Here is a 22031-nt window from a genome sequence, read left to right on the forward strand (position 1 = left end):
TCAGCCAACGTGATTGCAAGAAGTTTGTTCGCTAGGCGAGTTCCACTAACAAAATGCCTTCCAATTTTCCTTTTTCCATTCCCCCCTCCCCCCAACAGAGAAGACGAAGGCAAACGCAACCGATTCGATGCTAACCAATTCTCGCCCCGGACAGCTTCATCAACAGCCCTGGGCTTGGCCAGACCCATTCCGGAAGCCTCTGCATGCCGAAAAGAGCGTGCAGGGTCTTGATGGGCGCTGGCTTTGGACGGCCTCCCGGGATCATGATTGGCCTCTTGGGGGGCAAGGATTGCTGAACGTTATGCAAGAGACCGGTTGGACGGGGTAGGCACATAAAAAGAAAGGAAATTCTGCAGCAATCTCACGTGGTAGTTGGAGGGTGGCTATCGCTCCAGGCCTGGCCACAGAGGATTGGAAACGACGTAGTAATGATACTACCTGTATAAATCTGTAGCAGTACCTAGAAATCTAGGTTGTACTTTCTGGGACGGATGGAAGATTCTGGGCAGCAGCTGAAGAGCCGGACATTCTCGCGACGTCTTTGCGCTCCAGGGCTATCCGAAAGATTCCAAAGGGTGACTGACTCAAAGGAGAGCCGAGAGCCACCGTCGTGCCGCTGTTGGCAGGGCGATGCAGTTGGTTGTTTGCCGTTATTTCGTTGAACCGACGATCGAACATGGACTGGCCTGTCCTGCGCCGCTTCATCTCGTAGAACGAATCCTTGTACATTGTGCTTGCTGCTGCTAGGCAGGCAAGGCAGGTCCTTTCAAGTTGCCACTGTCATTAAGGTACCTGTCCAATCGCAAGCAGCATCAGCCACACAGGCAAGGCAGGCGTTGATCTGCCGCTCAAGATCTGCTTATAGAGAAATAGCGGTAGAGATTCTTTGCATCAGGGGCTGCTGAAGTAAACGAACCGCCTTGGAAGCAACGCGTTGGTGGGAGATGGCGCAGGACAATAATGGCCGGCGCCTTTCTGAAGAATCCGTCAAGTGACAAGGGCAACAGAAGCCAGGCCAGGGGCTGGTAAAAGGGCCGGGTAAGCAACCGTGCGCGCTCTGCAGCAATTCGTGGGAGAAGCAGGAGGACATCCGAGGCCAAAGCGTTTCGTGACGAGTTGTCCGAACAATAAGCAATGACTGACAGCAGGCACCGATGGACTCTTCGCGTCATCGCGGAGTGTATTGCAGCTGGAGGGGAAAGGGATGAAAGATCAATTCCGCTGTTTCTCCAAGATCTCTATCAATCCATCTCACCGCAGGGCATCTCATCTTCCACTGCAGCAGATCACCTCGCCAGTTGAGATCCTGACGCTATTAGCCGTTCTCGCTCGCTCTGGAATTCGGACGACGCTTGGAAGGATTCACCGAAACGTACAGATCAACAAGCTGACGGCTTTTAACGCACTTGGTGCCAGACGGCTCAACCCCAGACGGCGCTTGACTTCTACTGTACAGGCGATGCCTAGTCGATATCTCATCAAACAGATTTACAAGGATTCTCCCAGTGTCGATTATATTTGTGATACAGAGCCTCCCTATCCTCGGCAAACTCATTGCGTCCCAAGACTCCAGGTGACGATTGTGCTGGAGGAACAGGTTGAGGTGGGAGTCGTAGATTTTGATTCCATCATCTTCGCCTCTTTATCAGGCTTGTCCCATTACGAAGTAACTACTCTATACCTCTATACCATGTAGAGGAGTCCTTGATGCCGATTCCTCTTGGCCATGTCTATGCATTACTTGCATTACTAACGTTGGTACTCTACAGCATCGGGAATGATTATATCCTATTGACAGGTCGGGGATGACTGGAGATCTTCTAATCTGCGCGCAAATCGGCGCAGAATGACGACGATTGGTCGGGGTTGGATAGCACCGCACCAACTTGTGGCTTGCTTTTAGGCAGCTTGAAGATGACTGTCGGCAGTGGTTTCTCAGCTTGACGAGGGAAAAGGTCGAGCTTGGAGGGTCACGAAGAGACAGGGAGATGAGAGGAATGATATCACCTCCGTCTTCAGTCCTCTTCTACCTTCTTTCTTCTTCTTTTTTTTTTTTTTTTTTTTTTTTTTTTTCTCTCTTTCCGTCTCTCTGTCAGACACAGCCTGCCTAGCTTCAACAGTTGAAGGGCCGAAATGCCCAGCAATCCATTTTGCGGCTGAATGTGGATCAAGCAAACAACGGCGACGGAGCAAAAAGCGGCTTTGCTCTTCTTCACCTTGTCATCCTCCTCGTTTTCCCCGTTCTCTACCCCCTCCCCCCTGCTGGTTAATATGGAGTAGTCTTGCTGCGGCACTACTGTATTTCCCATCTCTGGGCTCTGGTTTGTGTCGAGGCTTGTCCACGATGCTCCATGTCGATGGTGGGTGGCATCGGTCGTCACAGAAATCTCCCGGGCATTCACCATCTCCATACAGTACTCCCTACTCCATACGACTGCATACTCATAACGGCCGTTCGTTGCCCCTTATCTCCTTTGGCAGAGACTTGCATTGATCAGCCGCAATGCAACGGTGCAGGACAGGGGAAGTCGTCCCCGCAGTCCAGATCTAAGCTCTACCAGGCAAAGCCGACGTGCTTCGCTGCAGCTGGCTGTGGAGCTTGTAGGATGGGCCAAAGAGATCAGGGCTCAAATCGGAGGGTGGGTGAGAGGGAGGCCGAATGCCCTTCCGACCAACAGCACCCACCTATCACGACTTCAAGTATGCCTTGTCAGCCATTCCTACCCAGGTACTCATATATGCTAAATGTGAGATCTATCATTTCCTAGCAGTGGGCGCGTATGGAATAAGGTAGCATTAATGGTATCGACCTCGAGCCGAGTCAACTGCAGTTAACCAGTCAAACAGTGACACTCAGCACGGCCTCCTCAAAAGCCTTTCCACCAAGAGGCACCACTCACTCTTGGCTTCATAAAGCAAGCTCTAAATCAAGCCCTGGCATAAACGCTAGGATAGGGGGGTTGGGTGTCTCGCAGTGCTGGGTCAAAACGGAGCGATGGAGCAATGGAGCAGTAGGATAAAAGGAACATGAGCCAAATCCTCGGTCACAGAACCTCTCGTTGGCTGGGCATGGACGAACCATTGCAGATATTGATTCCCCTGCTTTTCTTAGCACCCAGGTAGGTACTATACCAGCAGTCGTTGAGAATAGACAGTCTGCAGCTTGGCTTCCTTCCCATCACCCCGAAAGCCTCGACACAACGCCGCTTCGGCGTTACATCGTATGCATGTGCGTCGTCCGCCAAGCCGGGAGCGTGGCCTTTCGAACGAGCACGGTGATCCAGTCTCTACCATCCAGCTGCACGCGTGCAAGTGACAGAATCCCCGCAGGCCCTCGGATTCTGGACCCCTGATATGTTTGGGTTGCTCGGCTTGCTTCACACAATGCAGCTAGCCTTCATGCAGTCGGCCACGGACGCTGGCCCCGATGAATGCCTGTATCAATGGCTCTGTACTACCCCGTGCTTCGAGATTCCTGCAGAAGTCCAACTTCCAGTGCATCGTCCCTTGCTGCATCAACGAGTCTTTCCTCTTCGTACGGAAGCCGGCCCCGTCCCGACAGGGTTGGCTCTGTGCGGCTGGATCAGTCTGAGGTTGGCAGCCGAGGAAGAGAGGGAGCAATTCCTTGCCTAAGGTACTTCGCACTACAGCTTGTCCTGCAATTAGAACCCGGGCCTGTCTTGTCCCTCAGAGGCCAACGACTCGGCGTGATTCTTTGTCTGAGGTGGTTACATCGATCGGTGCGGTCCTCGTCAGGCATACATACGTAGCACAAGCCGGATGATATGCGATAACCCGCAGCTCCAATGCCCGTATCCGAATTGCTTTACCTTCGTACCGCAACTCTTCCTTTGTACCCAATTACCTGAGGTGTAGCAGTACGCGATACCGAGACAGTTGTTGAGGATATCTGGAAGTGTCAGTGTGCTTCGCGATGACATTCGTAGGTAGCTTCTACACCACAGACCACTACCCTAGAACACATCTCAAAGTCAACACGGTAGAAGACGTAGGCGTGTGCGCATAACAAAGTACCATTTGGCAAATTCCTCAATCTTTTTTTGATATTCCTTCCACATAAAAGTTTCTTCCTCTTTGTTGGGTTGCCGCTACTGGTACTCAGCTGATAGATAATTGCGAATCATCATCCCGATACTGTTGATCGGCCGGAACTGGGTACACTCCTACACCTCTCAGATGAGGGAACACCACTGTAAACACCCTAAAATAATCCAAGGTTGGAGAGCGAGTTCTAGCAAATCATTCGGCCAAACTAGACGCGAGCAAAAGTGCAACTTGAAGAGTTGACGTTGTGAACAAGCTTCGAGGCTGTCCAAGGCTTGAACTCAACAGGCAATATGGAGATCAAGCCTACCTAGGTAGTAAACCCGGGTTATGACTCTGTTCAGTATTTATCTGATTAGTGGGGTTGTCGCCGGTTGACTCAACATCATTCCAGCCTCGTCATAGAGGGGCAACTCTTCAACTTTGCTACATCCGCACTCCCCTCTCGTTCAAGATAAAGAGTCGCACAGCTCCTTGCTGTTCACGCGACTTTGGGTTATTCGACTGTTCGGGAACTGAAGCCATACATACGATTCACGACTCTAAAACCCGCAGCCTCCCCGCGGCTTCGCATCATGGCTCAGAACCCAGCAGACGAGCTCCTACGGCGCCCATTATATGGTAAGCAGAAGCACTTTGTCGCATCGCTGATCCAGGTACCAATACCGTAGCAGCTTCGATGCAAATTGTGAGACACGAGGCACGAGGCGTGCAGCTTCTACGACCGCGCCGTTTCCTGCTCGAGTCTCAATCCTATCGGCTTGGAAGAAGTGCTGACAACTTGCGCCAACTCGGGTGTTAGTTTACGATCTTCCGCCAGAAAGCCTCGCAGGTCTGACGCTGAAGCCGGACGCAGACGCCATTGCCATCGACGAATCCGCGACATCAACGCCTCCCAGCCAGACCTCGGACGCGTCTTCCGACGCCTTTGTCGGTTCCCAAGCCTGCTCTCTCTGCAAGCTTTCCTTCCCCACCGTCATAGACCAGCGAAGTCATACCAAGTCCGATTTCCACAACTACAACCTCAAGCAGAAGCTGCGGGGCCAGAGCCCGGTCTCAGAGGCCGAGTTTGAAAAGCTGATAGAGACTCTGGACGAATCGCTCTCGGGTTCTGACTCGGAAGATTCGGAAGACGATGAGGACGAAGGGCGTCAGGAATCCACGCTCACGGCGCTGCTTAAGAAGCAAGCAAAGCTGACGGAGAGACGAAACGCTGCCAGAGAGAACAACGACCAAGGCGTCGACGACGACGAATCCTCGGGGCGGCCGGGCAAGGGGAAGCCGGCACTGATATGGTTCAGCTCGCCGTTGCTTCCGGAAAACACGTATTTCGGCATCTACCGAGCGATATTCACAGACGAAGAGCAACGCCAGCCCGACTTGGTCGAGGTCGTCCGTAAGAAGCAGCTCGCGCCCATAGCCTTGCCAAAGCCTGCAAAGGATGGGACGCTGCCGCCGATCGCGTACAAGGGACCGCACTTCTTCCTCTGCATGATCGGAGGCGGCCATTTTGCCGCCATGGTCGTCTCCCTCGCGCCGAGAGCCGCCAAAGCGGGCAGCACAACCATGAACCGAGAGGCCACGGTCCTCGCCCACAAGACGTTTCACAGATACACGACGCGTCGGAAACAAGGCGGTTCTCAGTCGGCCAGCGACAACGCCAAGGGCAAGGCGCACTCTGCCGGCTCGTCCCTGCGTCGGTACAACGAGACTGCCCTGGTCGAGGATGTGCGCGCTCTTCTCCAGGACTGGAAGGGGCTCTTGGACTCTTCCGAGCTGCTTTTCATCAGAGCAACAGGAACGACAAACAGGAGAACCCTGTTTGGCCCCTATGAAGGACAAGTCCTTCAAGCCAACGATGCCCGTATCCGAGGGTTTCCGTTTAGTACCAGGAGAGCCACTCAGAACGAGCTGATGCGGTCCTTTATCGAGCTGACTCGGCTCAAAGTCAGGGAGATTGCTCCAAGCAAGGCAGGGCTAGACAAGGCGAGCACGACACAAAGCAAGCCTGCGGCGCCCTCCAAGCCGGCAAAGCCGACGTTATCAGAAGCGGAGGAAACGGCGCTGCTTCATACATCTCAGCTACAAGCCTTTGTGCGGCGGTCCAAACTGCCCGCACTTCTATCGTACCTCACCAAAAACAACCTTGGCCCGGACTTTGAGTTCTACCCTCCGGAGCAAAACTACCATACTCCACGCCTTTTACACTACGCTGCTGCTCAGAATACTGCGCCTTTGGTGCTTGGCATCCTTACGCGGGCCGGGGCGAACCCGTTGCTTAAGAACGCGGAGGGGAAGACGCCCTTTGAGCTTGCTGGAGATCGCTCTACGCGAGATGCCTTCAGAGTGGCACGCTCGGAACTGGGAGAGGAAAAATGGGATTGGGATGCGGCCAAGGTTCCTCCGGCCATGACCAAGGATGAGGCAGACCGCCGTGACGATCGGGAAAAGCAAGAAGCAGACAAGAAGGAGTCCGACCGGAGAAAAGCGGAAGAAGAGAGGCTTCGTGCTGAAGGGTCAAGGCTCCCTGAGCAGAAGACGAAAAAGGGGAACAGTATAGCGTCCATAATTGCGAAGACGCCCCAAGAGCGCAGGGAGGAGGAAGCCAGGGGCCTGACACCCGAGATGAAGTTGAAACTGGAACGAGAGAGACGAGCGCGAGCGGCAGAAGAGAGGATCAGGAGATTACAAAGCGGTAGCTGAATAGATTCTTCATGGCGGGTAGTCAAGACACGTAGTAGATGTATGAAGCTCAGGCTGTCATACCAATCTACCTTAGAAATCACCTTCTAGGTTGCAAGCCGATCACTCATGTTTCCCATGGCGAACTCTCCACCAGATGAACAATAAGGCAGTTGTATCTCTTCAAGCCTTTGCTGCTGTACCATACCAAGTCGAATGCCGAGCACGCATCCTCGGCTGGCCTACAACTGAGGAGGCACTCCCAGGAAACGTATGATAGTCCACGACCTAGCCTGAGTTGTATCAAAGAGATGTCATAGAGGCCATCATGCGTTTCTTGGCTGAGCATCAACACTATCAACATCATGTGCAGCTCCTCGGTTCGAGGAGAACGGGGCTAAAGATGCTCAGGACGCTCTTTCTCGAATCCAAAACCATCCCTGAGATCATGGAAATCTCATCCCGCACGTAGATGCATCACGCATCTTCGCTTACGGCATCTCGCTAAACGAGCGGCAGTCACGACGGGGTAGGAGGTCTGATGCCGAAGAGTGGCAGCTGCAAGAGCGCCTGAGGCACTGTCGAGGGTTTCCCCTCCCACAATTTCTAATTTTCCAGAAACAACATCTTCTCCCACGAACTTTTTTTTCTTTCATGATACTCACCTTTCCTCTCATTTCGTCCTCCTAGTCAAACCACTCACTGGTCTCGACAAGTGTCGAGAGAGGGGGATCCTTCGTCCACCAGCCCCCTGCTTCTGGCGTCGCTTCCCATCAGCATTACAACCCTCGACATCTTTCATTATCTTCTCCCACTATTCGTTTTCACTCAACACTGCACTCTGCACACACATTCTAGGCTTCAACTCGTCCCCCCCCCCCTTATGANTCCGCACACCTCCGTTTCCCTGTCCGCTGCACCGACTCCGCTCTTGAATGCTCGCTTTCAAGCTCACCCCCTGAGTGCAGCTATTATTCATCAGATGAAGATGCATCCTGAATTATGCCTCGCTTTACTGGCGTCTCTTTCACTGATCAAGCGTTGCCCCAACCCTCTCATCCTTCTCTCCCAACGCATATATCTGCTCGATTGCGTCCTCATGCCCATTTCTTCCTCTCCATATGCACCGCCAAGCTCTTGAGATCAAGTTGCAAGGCAGTACCACATCCCACCGCCTGTCCTATAAATTTTGCGTTGAAAGCCGAAAGTCCTTGACTGGCGAAGCTGCACTCCCCCTTTTCTTCACTGGGCGGAACCATACACGTCCTGTTGCTACCTTCATGCTTCTGCACTGTCAATGCTCATGCTTCATCTGTTTATCTTGTTATCACATGATCACCATCACTACCCATCATCAACCCCTTCTAGCCCTACGCCCGTTGGTAGCCAGTTGAGCATTGGTTAACACATTTTGGTCGTTTACCTAGCCCTGACGACGCAGAAGAACTGTGGCGAACCAAAGCGAACCGAACCGAACCGATCGACCGACCGGCCGAGTGTATACACAAGAAAAACCTATAACATATATATACTGGGGGGCTTTTGGACTGGGTTGGAAATGGGGCATTGGAGAGGGGGATCGAATCGAGTCACGACACGCCACACTTCTTCTTCCTTCGCAAGCGAGCCAAGAGTCGCCGGAGAATAGCCTGTGTCGAAAAGCCGTCGACCCGTGCGATGATGAACCGAAAATTGAACGAGTAGTTCGACGATCGGAGCCCGAACAAAGGAACGAACAGGACAGCAGTCATCGGAAACACGTTTGGAATCGCGAAAAAAACACCTCGTCGGACAACACAACTGAACCACGGTTCGACGATCGATACGCATACGGCCGAGTCTACAAAACACAATACAATATACATATACATATACATGCTGGATGATGGGGGGCTTGGGGGGAATGGTTGGACGATATGGCGTTTTCCTCGATGCGAGGTGGGTTGTCAACGATGATATTGCTTTTCCGACGAGCAGTCTGGGACGATCCAGTGAACAAACGAATTGAGCAAACGAGCGGGCGCGACGATCGAGTGCATAAGGACGAATGATTACAATCTCAAAAGAAACACACACGCATACATATATATATGGGTTGATGGGTAGCGTCGTGGGGTTTATGGGGCATAGGAGGGGGGATGGTTGATGAACACCCCTGCTTCCTAAAATCCGCCGAGCAATTTCAAGGCATCGACATCACAGGAGTGGGTCGATCGATCGATTCGAACAAGCGGACGATCAGTTGAGCGCTGGGAAATAAATACTGCTGGCTGTCGATCGAGAGACTTTGGGCGTTTGTTGCAATTGTACGAAGCAGACACGGAGAAGATCATCACTCAACTATCGACCAACGGCTTGAGATTTCAGACAAGAGGGACGAAGGGATCACAATAGTATAGCAAAGAGTAGGGAGAATCCTCTGAGCGGCCAGGGTGCAGTCAACCATTGCGACAGCCGCATCAAAAGAAGTATTTCTTCTTCACCGAGCCACGCCGACAAAGCTGCTGGTATGCCACATTCCCGGATCCTGACTCTATTGTTCTGAGGAGACCGGGTTCGCTCTAACAAAGACGCAGTCAACATTGCGCCCAAAGCCACATTCACGCAAACATCGACTGATAGTCATTGGAGACCAATTCCAAGCCTGCTTGTTTCTCGGCTATGCAACACACAACACGTCTCGTCACATCCCACAGCTGCCTTTCTGGCCAACAGTGGGCTCGCGACCAAAAGTATCTATTGTTTCTCCGTTACACAATGCTAGGCGAGGCTTATTATACTCTTTCTCCAACTATCTGCGCGTAGAAGCTACATCCGCCTTGGACGCCAGAGGTTACTCACTGCATCGTTCCCGCCCAGCTTGCTTTTTCAGGCTATGTTTGGGTTGAGCAGCAGACCATGCTGCCGACCAGTGAGTAGGCGTCGTGTCTTGGTTCAGAGGGATCACTGCTGACCTCCCGTATAGCTTTCCTGCAATTCTCGACTACGGGCGTGAAAGGCTCCGAGCCCCGGCATCTTTCCTGACTGCCACTCAATGACGGTGGGCGCATCGCTACGAATCTGATCACAGCATACAACCACCTTGCTTGGCCACAATGGCTCATTGGCCGTGACCCCGCCGATGCGTTCTTTACTGGACACCCACGAGGTGGTGTTCCTCTTGCTGGTCCCAATTCATCGAGTTTGTGGGACATCTGCGCGAAAGTTCACTCTCACACTCCTCCTTCTTTCCAAACCCAAGATGGAAGGCCAACTTCAAACGTTTCGCATGACAGCCAACCCGAGTTGCTGTACTATCCTGGTTGAGCTGTTCACCTGACACTGATTCGGGCCCTTACGCCATCGGCCCGATGGGCGAGGAGAAATATCACCTTGGCAGCAGATGAATGGGTGCTGTCTTTGCTTGAAAGACCGACTATCCATCGAGTAAAGGATGGTGATGACCATGAAGCAAAGACCATCAGTTTGGCAAGGGTACAAACTTGAGCCTGGGCTCGAACCCTCGCATTCTAATCAAGCTTATTCGATCTCGGCTTTGATACAACCTCAGGACGACGCATAAACCCTACGCATGCCGCAACTGGCCCCCCGTCCGAGAAATGACCGTGTGCTCTGCATCATCATGGGATCGACCGGACCTTCCTGAAATGCACCCCGCAGAGCTAGAGCAGGTTTCGATTACGACTTCTTTCCCGTAAAAGGTATGTGGTATTTTGCACTTGTAGCGGCATTGAAACATATATCCGTCGCCACAATTGGGCGGGTCAAGATCGGCGAGGGATTGTATCGCATAGGATTACAGGACGGCTGACTGGAACTATAAGTAGCAGCAGTTCTTACGGCTACAATGACGGGAGATATGTTCTTCAAGACAACGTATCACGAGAAGAGGAAAAGAACTGCAGAGCACGTACAATCTTGACGCTGATCCGCCCCTTCGTCAAAGAAGCGAGATCTCAGACAACAATGTCGGCAAGGCTAGCTAATTCGTTGGCCGCCCTTGTGGTGATTTTGTGCAATGCTGTGGGCTTCGTCGTTGCACAAGGCTCCAGGCCGGTGTTTGCTCATTTCATGGTATGGTATCCCTTCATGGCAATAGCCACAGAAACCCAGCTAACATCAAAGTCCTCAGGTAGGCATCGTTGAAAAATTTACCATTCAGGATTGGATCGACGAGATCCAACAAGCGCAAGCTGTTGGCATTGATGGCTTTGCCCTAAACTGTGCTCCCCCTTGGGTCGATAGCTACACGCCGAAGCAGCTCGACAATGCGTATACAGCCGCCCAGCAGCTCAACTTCAAGATGTTTATCTCCTTCGACTTTGCCTACTGGTCCAACGGCGACACAGGTAACATCACGAGCCTTGTGGGCAAATACGCTGCCCACCCGGCCCAGGCCATGTTCAACGGAGGCGCTCTGGTTAGCACCTTTGTTGGCGATTCCTTCAACTGGAATGCCGTAAAAAGCGCCCTGGGCAGCCAGAAATTGACAGTGATTCCGAATATGCAGGATCCTGCGTCGCTCGGAAGCGTCAGCAGCCAGCTTGGCATCGACGGGGCCTTTTCGTGGTATGCTTGGCCTACAGACGGCGGGAACAGCGTCATCAAGGGGCCCATGACGACCGTGTGGGATTTGAGATACATCCAGGGCCTCGGCGGTCGACCCTACATGGCACGTAAGTCTTTTCGAATGATGCCGTGGTGCTGCGTCGAGCTTGAGCTTGAGGTATGATATTGACCGAGATAGCTGTTTCTCCCTGGTTCTCGACCCATTTCAATACCAAGAACTGGGTCTTTATATGTGAGGAGCAGCCGGTCCGTCGATGGCAGCAGATACTTGACATGAAGCCCGCCCTGGTTGAAATCATTACCTGGAACGGTGAGTGTACTCAGCCTTTCAGCCTCAGTTTCGTTAAACCGTGAACAAGAGAGAAATGTCTTCTCTGGACAGGCTAACCAACAAATACATGTGCTTGATACTCATAGACTTCGGTGAAAGCCACTATATCTCGTAAGCGAACCAGCCCCCCTTGCCTCGCCTCTCTTTCGTCCCCGTCCTGATTCCAGCTCGCGAAATGGCAAAAGCATTGCTAATGTTTCACGTCTGTATAGTGGCTCAGAGCCCAACCACAGCGACGACGGGTCCTCCCAATGGGCCAATGGCTTCCCCCACGACGGCTGGCGAGACATTTACAAGCCGTATATCGCTGCCTACAAGGCCGGCGCGTCGTCCCCTACCGTCCAGGCAGATGAACTCGTCTACTGGTACCGCCCGACTCCACATGGTGCCCAATGCAGCAGCGATCCGTTAGGTATCCCTCGAGGAGCCGAGCTGATGGACGACCTGGTCTTCGTCAGCACCTTGCTCACGCAGCCTGCGCAACTGACCGTGACCAGTGGAAACGTGGCACCTGTCACTGTCAATGCTGATGCCGGCATTCATGTCTTCAACTTCACAATGGGCGTTGGCAAGCAGTCCTTCTCGCTCTCCCGCGGCGGCAGGCAAATTCTGGGTGGCCAGAGCGCAAAGGACATCAGCAGCTCGTGCCAGACCTATAACTTCAATGCATACGTGGGCAAGTTTTAGACCAAGCGGACGCATCTGATAGCAGAGATGACCTCCAACAGCGACAGACCGGCGCTCATCACTCAGTCTTGTCTTCATCAGCTCTATTAAATCATTGAAAAACCGCACCCAGCGCTGAGTTCAAGCCATGCTCGGTGGCCATCAACTAGTGTGACAAGAAAAGCGCCGTTGCTCGCTCGCGGATATCCATGATGCCACGAAGCAACGCGGGCGGCGTGTGCTAGTCAAGCCAGGCCGCGGCTGAGCCCAGGAATGAGGGATCCCGCGTCGTGCGGTGGAAGAGGCCAACACGTCGTTTCTTGTTCCGGCTCGAGTGGCTGGCTGTTGGGCGTCTTAACCTCCTCAGACGGGGCGGAAGTGACTTCTGATGGAAAGACCGTCGTTTCGTATTCCACGCGATACGTGGCTGCTGTTCGCTGTCTAACAAGGCATTCGTCGCCTCGTTTTCGCCCTCTTCTCCGTCACCCGTATTTTGCACGGTGCTGCGGCTGATACATGTCATATCTCACCAATTCCAACTGTGAGATAGTCCTGGGACAGACACTTAAAGAGGTCCCTTGCAGGGGAGCCAATAAGCACATCATCTGAGGGTCTCGAGCGGAGGTGGCTCCGTCTTGGCCCGTTAGCCCGTCAAATATGTCCATGGTCACCATCAGGGTAAAAGGCTGAGAGGGCAGAGAGGCAAAAGGACAGGGACAAGACGCCGGATTCCTCTCGCTTGCCTGTTCTGGGGCAGTTGCAACGGAGAATGTGGTGTTGCTGTGCCTGTGTTTTTTTCTCTCCTTTCTTTTTGCTTCTGCCCTGTCCCGATTCCCCGTCTCCGGCGATCCATATGAAGAAGCATACTTCGATCCCCCCTCCACTTTCTTCCTTCTACAAACATGCCCTTTGATACAGCGGACGCTTATGTCCCGATCCTCTGACACCGTCCCTACGCTCGCCCGCCCATGCCCGAGACGATGCAAGATAGGCCCTCGCCTCCGAGCAAAAAGCACCGTCGCCTGGCTTCAGAACGTGCAGATTCCGCCGACCGTGAGCCATCTTTGGCCGAGGACAGCATCACGCCAGCGCTGACATCCGCGCGTACACCGACGCCCACCGCTTCATCGTCTGAATCGACCGGGTCGTCGTCTGAATCTACCGCGCTCATTCAGGACAACACTGCAAAGGGGGCCGGAAGAAGACGGCCTGTGAGAAAGGCTGTCAACGTTGCCTGCGAGTCTTGCCGGAAGCGCAAAATAAAGGTATGGCCAGCTCGAACCCCACCCCTAGCGAAATCTGCTCGGACTCGAAGCTCATACACGCCAAAACTGCTCAAAATAAAAGTGCAATGGGAACCGGCCGAAATGCTCAGCATGCGAAAGTCGCCAGATCGAGTGCCAATATGCCTCGGCCTATCGTGAGGAGACAATCTCGGCCGCGCTCAAGCGCAAGTACCAGGAGGAGAACAGGAAATCAAGTTCGTACGAGGAGTTCTTCACCGCTCTTCAGAACTGCTCGGAGAATGATGCCATGACCATGTTCAGCTTGGTACGTCAAGGCGTTGATCCCGGGGCTCTCCTGAGGCGGATGAAGGAATGCGACCTTTTGCTGCAGCTTTCTGTCGTCCCCGAGACTCGAAGACGCTACCAGTTCCCCTTTCTCGCCGCCATGCCACCCCATCTCCAAACTCCGGACAACCCGTATCTCAACTCGGTACTGTATGAGACGGCATTCCACGGAGTTGGCCACCAGGGCAACCATGGGTCCGAATTGCATCCACGCGGAATAGCCAGCCGATATCAGAACATTTACCTTCAGCCGTATCACGCCGCCGAACTCCTGGATCCTCTGATTGACCACGTCAAGCCGTCCAGGTGGACCATGGTCACCACTGACGACCACTTGATGCGGACGCTCCTGCGAGCTTACATCCTCCACGAATACCCAAGCTTTCCCATATTCCACAAGGACATCTTCTTCCAGGCCATGATTGACGAGGACACGCAGTATTGCTCGCCAATGCTCGTCAATGCCTTGTTGGCGGAAGCATGTGTAAGTTACAGCATTCGTGGATGGATCCGACCACGCCCACCTCGCGATCCGTGGTCCCAGGTCGGTTTCGACGAGTGATGAATGGACGGATGAGCTGACCGAGTTGCCTACTAGCACTCCTTCATTGGCATACCCAATCGGCACCAGTTCTGGGTCCCTCAGAGCCTCAGATACCGTTTCCTAGCCGAGGCAAAGCGCCTGTGGGAGCTTGACTGCAAAAGGGTGGACTTGGTTACCGTGCAGGCGGCCACGCTCCTAAACCTCATCTATAGCCACAACGGCATGGACAAGGTTGGCCAACCGTATCTAATGCATGCACTCCAGGTCGCCCAACAGCTGGAGCTATTCGGAGACCATGCCCACGTAAAGAGCCAGAGGATGACACACGCTCGCGTCTTTACTGCCTGGGCTCTCTTCAACTGGCAATGGTGTGTACCTTCCCCCCCTGCTTTTGCGTCACCGTACAGTCCTCCACTCTGCCCATATTGTCTCTTCTCCCCGTCCGCTGACATGTCGACCCGGCGCCTGGCAGCATACAATCGTACTATTACTACCGGGCTCCTCTGATCCCTGATGCGCCAGCCACGCCGCTGCCCGACCCAGATGGGCATCCGTTTTGGTATGGGGACTTCAAGCTTAGATACCCGCTGAATCCGACGCTGGTTCCGGCGCATTATGGACATTACTTCAAGGCAGTTTCGGGTCTGCGTTCAATCATTCACGACATGGCTGCCATCAGCTACAGCCAGAAGGAAGAGCACACAGTATCGCCCCGGCAAATCTGGTCTATCTTTTCGAGGCTAGAGAAATGGTATCTGGGGCTGCCCGCAGTTCTCTCTCCCCGAAACATCGTCTTCCCATGGCAGCTCAAGGTGCAGTACGTTTTTCTCTGCTCCCCAAGGATTTGCGATGATATCCCTTTCAATGTCCTATCTCGCCGTGTCGCTTGTATGAACGAACGCTGACGAGACTGGTTCTGCAACAGCATGGAGCTTTACCTGGCCACGATCCTGTTTTCTACAAAGCAGGCGGGTATTTCGGAGGCTTCGACGCTCATGAAAGAAACGGCCCAGAAAACGGCCGCCCATGCAGCTGCTCGCCTCGAGACCGTTGCGCGCCTCTACTATATCCGGCACAGCTTTGAGTACTGCGACCCCTTCTTGACGATTCATCTCTCCTTCATAGCGGGCGGGGCTATGGACAGCCTCAAATTGACTCCGGCTGCCGACGTAGAGACGATCAAATCCCTAAAGTCCACAATCATCCTAAGCCTCAAGGGGCTATACGACCAAGGCCAACACATTCACCTGACCTCGGTCATCTATCGACTGCTGCGGGATCGGCTCAGCCCAGAAGATCTGGCCCTTCTCCAGAACTATGTCGTCTGGGATCCCCTCGCCCCTGAAGAGCCGCTCTTGGTGCAGTATGCCCAGTCCCATTATCCTCTGACCATGGGGAGCAAACATCAAGACCCGACTTCCACGCGGCTTGAGAACCTTGTCAAACAATATGGGCAGCTATCTACCAAGGACAGACAATGATTTCGATCGAGAACACTGCGTAGAATCTGAACAGACTCGGCTCGGTATAACGATGCAAGAAAGAGGACAACTCCTCTCCCCTCGAACCCGCGCGCGAGTCACGAGTTGGTCAGGTTTCTGAGCAATTGCCATGCATCTGTGCGACTGAGAGGAACGTCGAGATTTGAGCACGCGGAGCATTGCCGTCACGGAACGCATCCTTTGTTGCTTCGGGGACTCGAGTAGACGAACGTGAAGCACCAGCCCGTGTGATCATGGTGCTGTTATTAGCCAATCAACGGAAGGGAGCTTGTTGCGGATCCCGGCTCTTGGCCAGACAACGAGACTTATGGTCCAAATTACACGCAGACACACCGCTCTGGTTATCCCTCGGGATTCCGCGTCCGGAGGGATGCTTCACGCCTGACAATGGTGTGAGAATTTCGATATCCACTGGCTGCATGTGGCTGTACCTCGTATGCCGCATCCGATGAAGAACAGCGAGCTGCAAAGGATACTCAACGCTGCGATGCGGCGCGAATTGGTAATTGAACGAAGGGTCCAAGGCTCGAAGGGTCGCAGCCTTTGTTGAAGAGAGCACCGACAATTCCCATAGAGCGTTGAGGATCCTGGTCGTAGACACTGGATTTTTTAGGGTAGGTCTGCAAACCTAAGCGTAAGTGGTATGCATCACCGACAACTTCACGCTGAGATTTGCTCTGCGATTTTCAGCCCTCCCCCCCCTTCTGTCTCTCTGCCTTACCCCTTTTCTCTCTTTTCAAGCTCGTCTTATTCTGTCGGTATAGTTTTTTTTTTTTTTTTTCATATTGTTTCCCACCTTCCTTTTGCATTGTCACTTGGCGTTAAGCACATTGCGACCGGCGGTAATCTCTTTCTTCACGGGACAATGGTGCTCGAACATGAGAAGCGTGTACGGAGAGCATACCGCTTGTTGAAGGACCCGGCCGGCCACGACCTCACGCCGCCGTGCGCACATACCTGAGCTGCTTGGGAGCTCATCCATACCTTAATCAATGTCTGTAGCAGGCAGTACATGTAGCAGAATCATCAGCGGGCCTTGTAGGTTCTTGCAGACCCTGGCAACGATTCGGATCGGGCTCTGGACTGGCTGCGCCGGCAGAACGATGTTTCGAGGCGATCTGAGGGATGCCGACGCCACGCGAGCCTGGATGCAAGTGAAGCTGCGCTCCATGATAATGCTTGTTCTCCGTATGTCACACGAGTACGTCGGTACTTTGTACAGGCTCCAAATAGGTAGGGAAACAGGTGCGGAGTATCACTCGCAAGGCCTGACGAAAGGCGTATTTCGCACAAGTGAGGCACTTCGGTTGTTGTTGTAGTTCGTTGTTGCAAGCGGACGAGTGCTGTACTCGGTAGCTCAACTCGCATGCAGGGCAACCAGGCAGGCCTGTGGTGGACAAGCTTGCCAGCCAAACCAGAGTAGCAGTGCATGAACGCGGTCGAGCTTCGCCACCTCCGTTGGATCGGATGGCCGCTTCAGGTCATCCTCGTGGTGAAACAACAGGGTCGTCTGCGGGATCAGCCTGCTTGTCGGGCGGCAACCTGCACATTTACCCGACACCGAACGCCCGTGTGGCGTCCAGCAGTGGATGCATATCTGTACAGTACTCGTATACGGGGAGCGGTAAATTACACCTTTCGATTCGACCTTTACCTGAGCGCAAGAACTTGTTAGCTCTGCCTGTGGGCCCTGTGTACAAGGAGGTATGAGAGTAGTTGCAACCAGCAGCTGTTTCATTCGCCAGATGTCATCAAACTTGAACAGAGGATCTTATGGTGGACGAGTATGGGCCGGCAATGGGCATTGGCCTTGTCATGAGGATAGACGAGAGGCCCGAATTTGATGGGATGAGCCTTGGCTTAACATTCGTCTATGTGCGGAAGATTGCCGTTGTCTTGCTGGTACAGTATGCGCCAAAAGTACGGACTCCTGACATCATTCCCAACTAGGTATCTCGTACAGAGAACCGACCGGTGAAGGCAGATGCAGTGTCAGGTGGATGGCTTGTGCGCAGGGAAGAAGCTTGAAAACGAGAAAGGCGGACGGAAGATTTCTCAACATGGCATCCTGGCCCAGATTGGTTCGTGTAGATGGTCGTACCGGGAGCACAATGAAGCCGGTAGTAGTAAGGTAGGTAGAGTGAGTGGGCGTTATAGCCCGTAGCGTACGGAGCACCCATCCCGAACCCCTTCCCCGCCGTCAATAGCCAGATGATAGTGAGTTGCCCGATCCTCAAACGGCTTAGTAGGGAGAAAGGTCAAAGCAGCTGAGAGAGATAGATGTGTCGCACCCTTCATGGCAACCAGGATGCCATGATGTTCAAAGGCCGAGAAGAAAATGTGTACTTTGATAAGAAGCCGGTGGCAGTTCGTACTCGCAGGCATTCATACGACACTTTGCACTCGCTTCCGCCATGGGCGGGCCTCGGTGGTGGATTCGCAAGCGACGATCTCGGAGACAGCCGACAGTCGATCCGGGCCATGATTCCATAGCGTTGCTCAAGATGTGGAAAGTCGACAACCATGTTTTGGAGAGCGTCTTCGCAACAACTGGCTGAAGCAAAGGCCAGAGCTCATGTAGTAAGTTGAAAGCCCAGCTAGATGGCCGTCATCGTCTAATGTGCCTCCTGAGAAGAGCGCGGGGATGTGGCTGAAAGCCACCTCGGCGGTGTTGGTTCGATCAACTCCGTACTCCGTGGCGAACGTGTGCTGTGTTCGACGGTGACCCCTTTCGATAAAGGCACGTGTACATACTTCGCAGGAGCGATTTCACAGCGAGTTCGTTGAGCGATGACTATTGTGAGAGCGCCATCCGACGGAACGGGGAGACATTCTTGGCATTGCCGATGCCGAGCAGACGGAGATTATGGCGCAATGACATGATGTTGGACAAACGCCTGCTCTGCATCTCGTATCACATACTCTTTGACGACAGTTGCCAAGCGCCAGGTTCCTGCAAATCCGTAGTCCGGAGTCCGCAGCTCTAGGCACGACAGGGGCACTGGCCGACCAAATATCCGGGCCTGATTAGATCGACGACTATCGTCCGGAAGCTCAAAATGACTCGAGCATCTCCGAACGTGGCCAAGCAGTGATACTCGTTGGCTGAGCTGCACAGGCTGCAGATATGGAAACACATCTTCACATTAGCTGCAACTCGGCAGGATCCTCTAGGCAAAAGAGAAGATTGTCCCACCCGCCCGGTGATTAGGGAGGCAAACAGCGGGATGGCTAGGCTGCTACTCCCTTGGAATTTCCCTTTTTTGGAGGGGCAAGGTGATTGCTGGGTATGGTGGTGTTGACATGTCAAGCCAAGCCACGCATGATGTGCTCTCATCTGTCAACTCGTGTTAATACGAAGCGCGGAAATGGTACGCATGGATAGAGCAAGCTCTCCAGCCAAGCAGGCCCTGAAGAAAATGTGGTACTGGGATTGGACGTGACAGGATGAGTAAGTATAGAGTGGTGACACTTACGAGCCGATGGGGTGAGAGGCTCGGTGCCGAATGCTCCATGCTGAACTCGAGTGCCTCTTGGTAAAGACGTTGGCCATACGGAGCAGCATTCCCCGCCATTGCCGGTGCTGTTGTTGTACGGGCTGGTACAAAGTTCTTGGGCGCCGTTACCCGAGGTGCTGGGCATGGGTGCAATCACCAGCGTGCTAGGCGCCGTAAATTGTTCGCAGACAACATGCGAGCAGTGTGGGAAACGGGGCTGTCAAAGGTCGGTTTTGCGTCGCTTGGAGATGTTCGTCCGCCAAGGGGTGGGCAGGGATTGCTTCGCTTCTCTGGTCTGATTGAGCCGGTGGCAGGGATCAATGGCGGAGGCAGTGTTGATGGGGACAAGAACCGGAAAACCTGCCATCAATCAACTACTACAGTAACAGAGGCCTAGGCGGAAAGAAGATATGCTGCCCGGACGCGGTCGGCACTGACGAGGCATGGGCGAGGCATGGCGAGACATGGATTGGCTGGCATGGTGATAGGCGACCGGCTTCTTCTGGTCGAAATGGGGACGAGGCGAGACGACTGGACGGGGACGAGGACAGTGTCTAGGTTCGGAATAGCGGTCGGCGGGACAGGGTAGCGTCGACGTGCAGCTCGTCCATCTAGCACTCGCATCAGCCAGTCATGGCCGAGGGTGTTGGAGCGAGAGGCTCCATGTGCAGAACCCGTACCTGAGCTAGTACCGCCTTAGCTTGCGGGTTGCTGCACGAGGCGCCCCCGAATATTGAATGCAAACGTGAGCAGGCCGGGTGACAAAGCAGATATCGCGTGGAGCACAAGTAGGTGTACGATTCCAGCTGGAGATGGTCTGTCGGCGTCTGTGCGGCGGATGTCGCCTGGTGCAGATCGGTCTGTGTCCAAGGTCCAAGGTCAAGGCGCGGGATGACAGGCAGCCAGAGCAGAAGAGACAGAGACCGGTTTGGTTTGCCTGTCTGCGAGAAGAGCGGAAGCGCAGGGGTTTCCTGGAGAGACAGGGATGCCATGGGCAAGGGTGTGTGACAAGGAGGAAAAAAGACAAAGGAAGAGGGAAAAAGGGAAGTGGGAACAAACAGGGGCCTCAGGCGGTAACGTGATATCGATCGAGGATCAAGTGGAAAGCAAGGCGCCGGCGAACCTGAAGCAGGAGACACCCGCAAGCATCTCCCAAACTTGGAAGTTGCGAACCTTGGAGGTACCGCGTACCGGCAGGAGCTTTAGCCTGGTTTGGCATTAGGCTCGCGGGTTAAACTTGTCTGCAAGCTTAGGCGCTAAAAGGCCAATCAAAGGCGGTTTGCGAGCTGCAGGTGAGGCTTGCGAGAAGCGTGCGCGCATGAATATTGGCCATTTCGACGAGATTGGCTGCAAGGCTTTTCCACTACCGAGTGAGTTGCTAATGAAAAGGAGAGAGAGAGAGAGGCAATATCAGTCCCTACTGATAACCTATTGCATTGCTGCGATGCAAGGCAAGGCAAGGCAAGGCAAGGCAAGATTAGTATCATGACAGCTTAGGTACGTGTAGTGTAAGATGGTATCGAACTATACGCCACAGACAGTCATCATCTCATCGCCACCCGTATTACCTATCAAAGCACGGCAAAAACCAAACAACTTGTCAAACGTGCAAAGCGGCGCCGAAACCCTCCCAAACGGCACACCGGGCCATGGTCTGATTCGACAAAACAGCCACCTGTAACGGCCCCGACCTGAAGCGTCTGGCCGCCCTTTTGCCTCTCCGTCTCGTCCAGTTGTTCTAGGGGCCCAGTCCGTGAACTTGCCTCCGCGACCAGTCGATAGCGCCGTGTGCCTGCCAAGAACGCCGTAGCGCGGCCCCTGGAACATGGAGCCGTTTCGGCAGCAAGCCATCCAGGCGCCCCTGGGGGGAGCTCTTGGCACTTGATCACAGGCAGGGCGACAAGGACGGGATGTAGCCATTGGGTATCCGGGGGTGTTTTCACCAGGAGGAATCGCCACTGCTGCTGCTGGCGTGAGTGACGGCTCGTCTACCTGCGGCCCAAGTCTCGCCTCGCTGGGCTCGAGCCTAAAGCTCCAAGACCCTTTGCGGCTGCCAGCATCCACGCTCGACGTCCTCTCGCCAGACGTCCAAGTACTCACCAGCACAAAGCCAGCCGCTGGAGGGACCCCGTCTTGCATAGCTTCAGAGTCCCGTCTGTTATCGTCTGCCGCCCTGCTCCCGCTAACAGCTATCCTCCGGTACATAGACCCCCAAGCTTGCCTGCCGCGTACCGGTACCTTGCGGTTCGATAGTGCCTCAACCCTGTTCCCGGCGCTTCAATCATGGGTCGGGGTGTCGTCTCGATTCCGTCTTTCCCACAGGCCGTGGGGAGACGCTGCGAGGCAACAGGGGGTCGAGTCTTTGCGCCTGCTCAAGCGCCTGAGCAAGACAAAGGTGGAATCCAAGGGCGAGAGCAAGAGAAGCGTGAGTGCGAGCAACCTGAAGGTAGTACGACCTTGCTTGGTTGGGAGACGGAGTCAGGTAATACTACCAGCCCCATCTCCGGCCGGGAACCTCGTGCTGGCCTTGGGTATATAGATCTGCCTCTCTCTACTCCGTCCTCTTCCCTCTCTTGATTCCGGAGCATCAACCAGCCCTTTGTT

At 53.9% G+C, this 22031-nt stretch overlaps 4 protein-coding genes across 4 annotated transcripts; 3 read left to right on the forward strand and 1 right to left on the reverse strand.

Moving 5' to 3' along the window:
• Positions 1–468: 468 nt before the first annotated feature.
• On the reverse strand, positions 469–729 carry CCMA1212_004828 (uncharacterized protein; the record flags this gene model as incomplete). The annotated part of the gene is made up of 1 exon (XM_073702117.1): positions 469–729. One exon carries the CDS (start codon positions 727–729, stop codon positions 469–471), a length of 261 nt encoding a protein of 86 aa, XP_073559958.1.
• Positions 730–4640: 3911 nt separating this feature from the next.
• Positions 4641–6768, forward strand: CCMA1212_004829 (uncharacterized protein; the record flags this gene model as incomplete). The annotated part of the gene is made up of 2 exons (XM_073702118.1): positions 4641–4686; positions 4868–6768. 2 exons carry the CDS (start codon positions 4641–4643, stop codon positions 6766–6768), a joined length of 1947 nt encoding a protein of 648 aa, XP_073559928.1.
• A 3945-nt stretch (positions 6769–10713) lies between these two features.
• Positions 10714–12334, forward strand: CCMA1212_004830 (Mutanase; the record flags this gene model as incomplete). Its single annotated transcript, XM_073702119.1, has 5 exons — positions 10714–10821; positions 10880–11423; positions 11495–11626; positions 11734–11758; positions 11860–12334. 5 exons carry the CDS (start codon positions 10714–10716, stop codon positions 12332–12334), a joined length of 1284 nt encoding a protein of 427 aa, XP_073559572.1.
• A 959-nt stretch (positions 12335–13293) lies between these two features.
• Positions 13294–15909, forward strand: CCMA1212_004831 (Nitrogen assimilation transcription factor nirA; the record flags this gene model as incomplete). Its single annotated transcript, XM_073702120.1, has 5 exons — positions 13294–13578; positions 13661–14368; positions 14483–14796; positions 14901–15245; positions 15354–15909. The coding sequence occupies 5 exons, from the start codon at positions 13294–13296 to the stop codon at positions 15907–15909; spliced, it is 2208 nt and encodes a 735-aa protein (XP_073559566.1).
• Positions 15910–22031: the final 6122 nt, after the last annotated feature.

This window comes from Trichoderma ghanense, assembly GCF_004382785.1.
Source record: "Trichoderma ghanense strain CCMA-1212 chromosome Unknown scaffold_4, whole genome shotgun sequence".
In the NCBI taxonomy this organism is placed as follows: domain Eukaryota; kingdom Fungi; phylum Ascomycota; class Sordariomycetes; order Hypocreales; family Hypocreaceae; genus Trichoderma; species Trichoderma ghanense.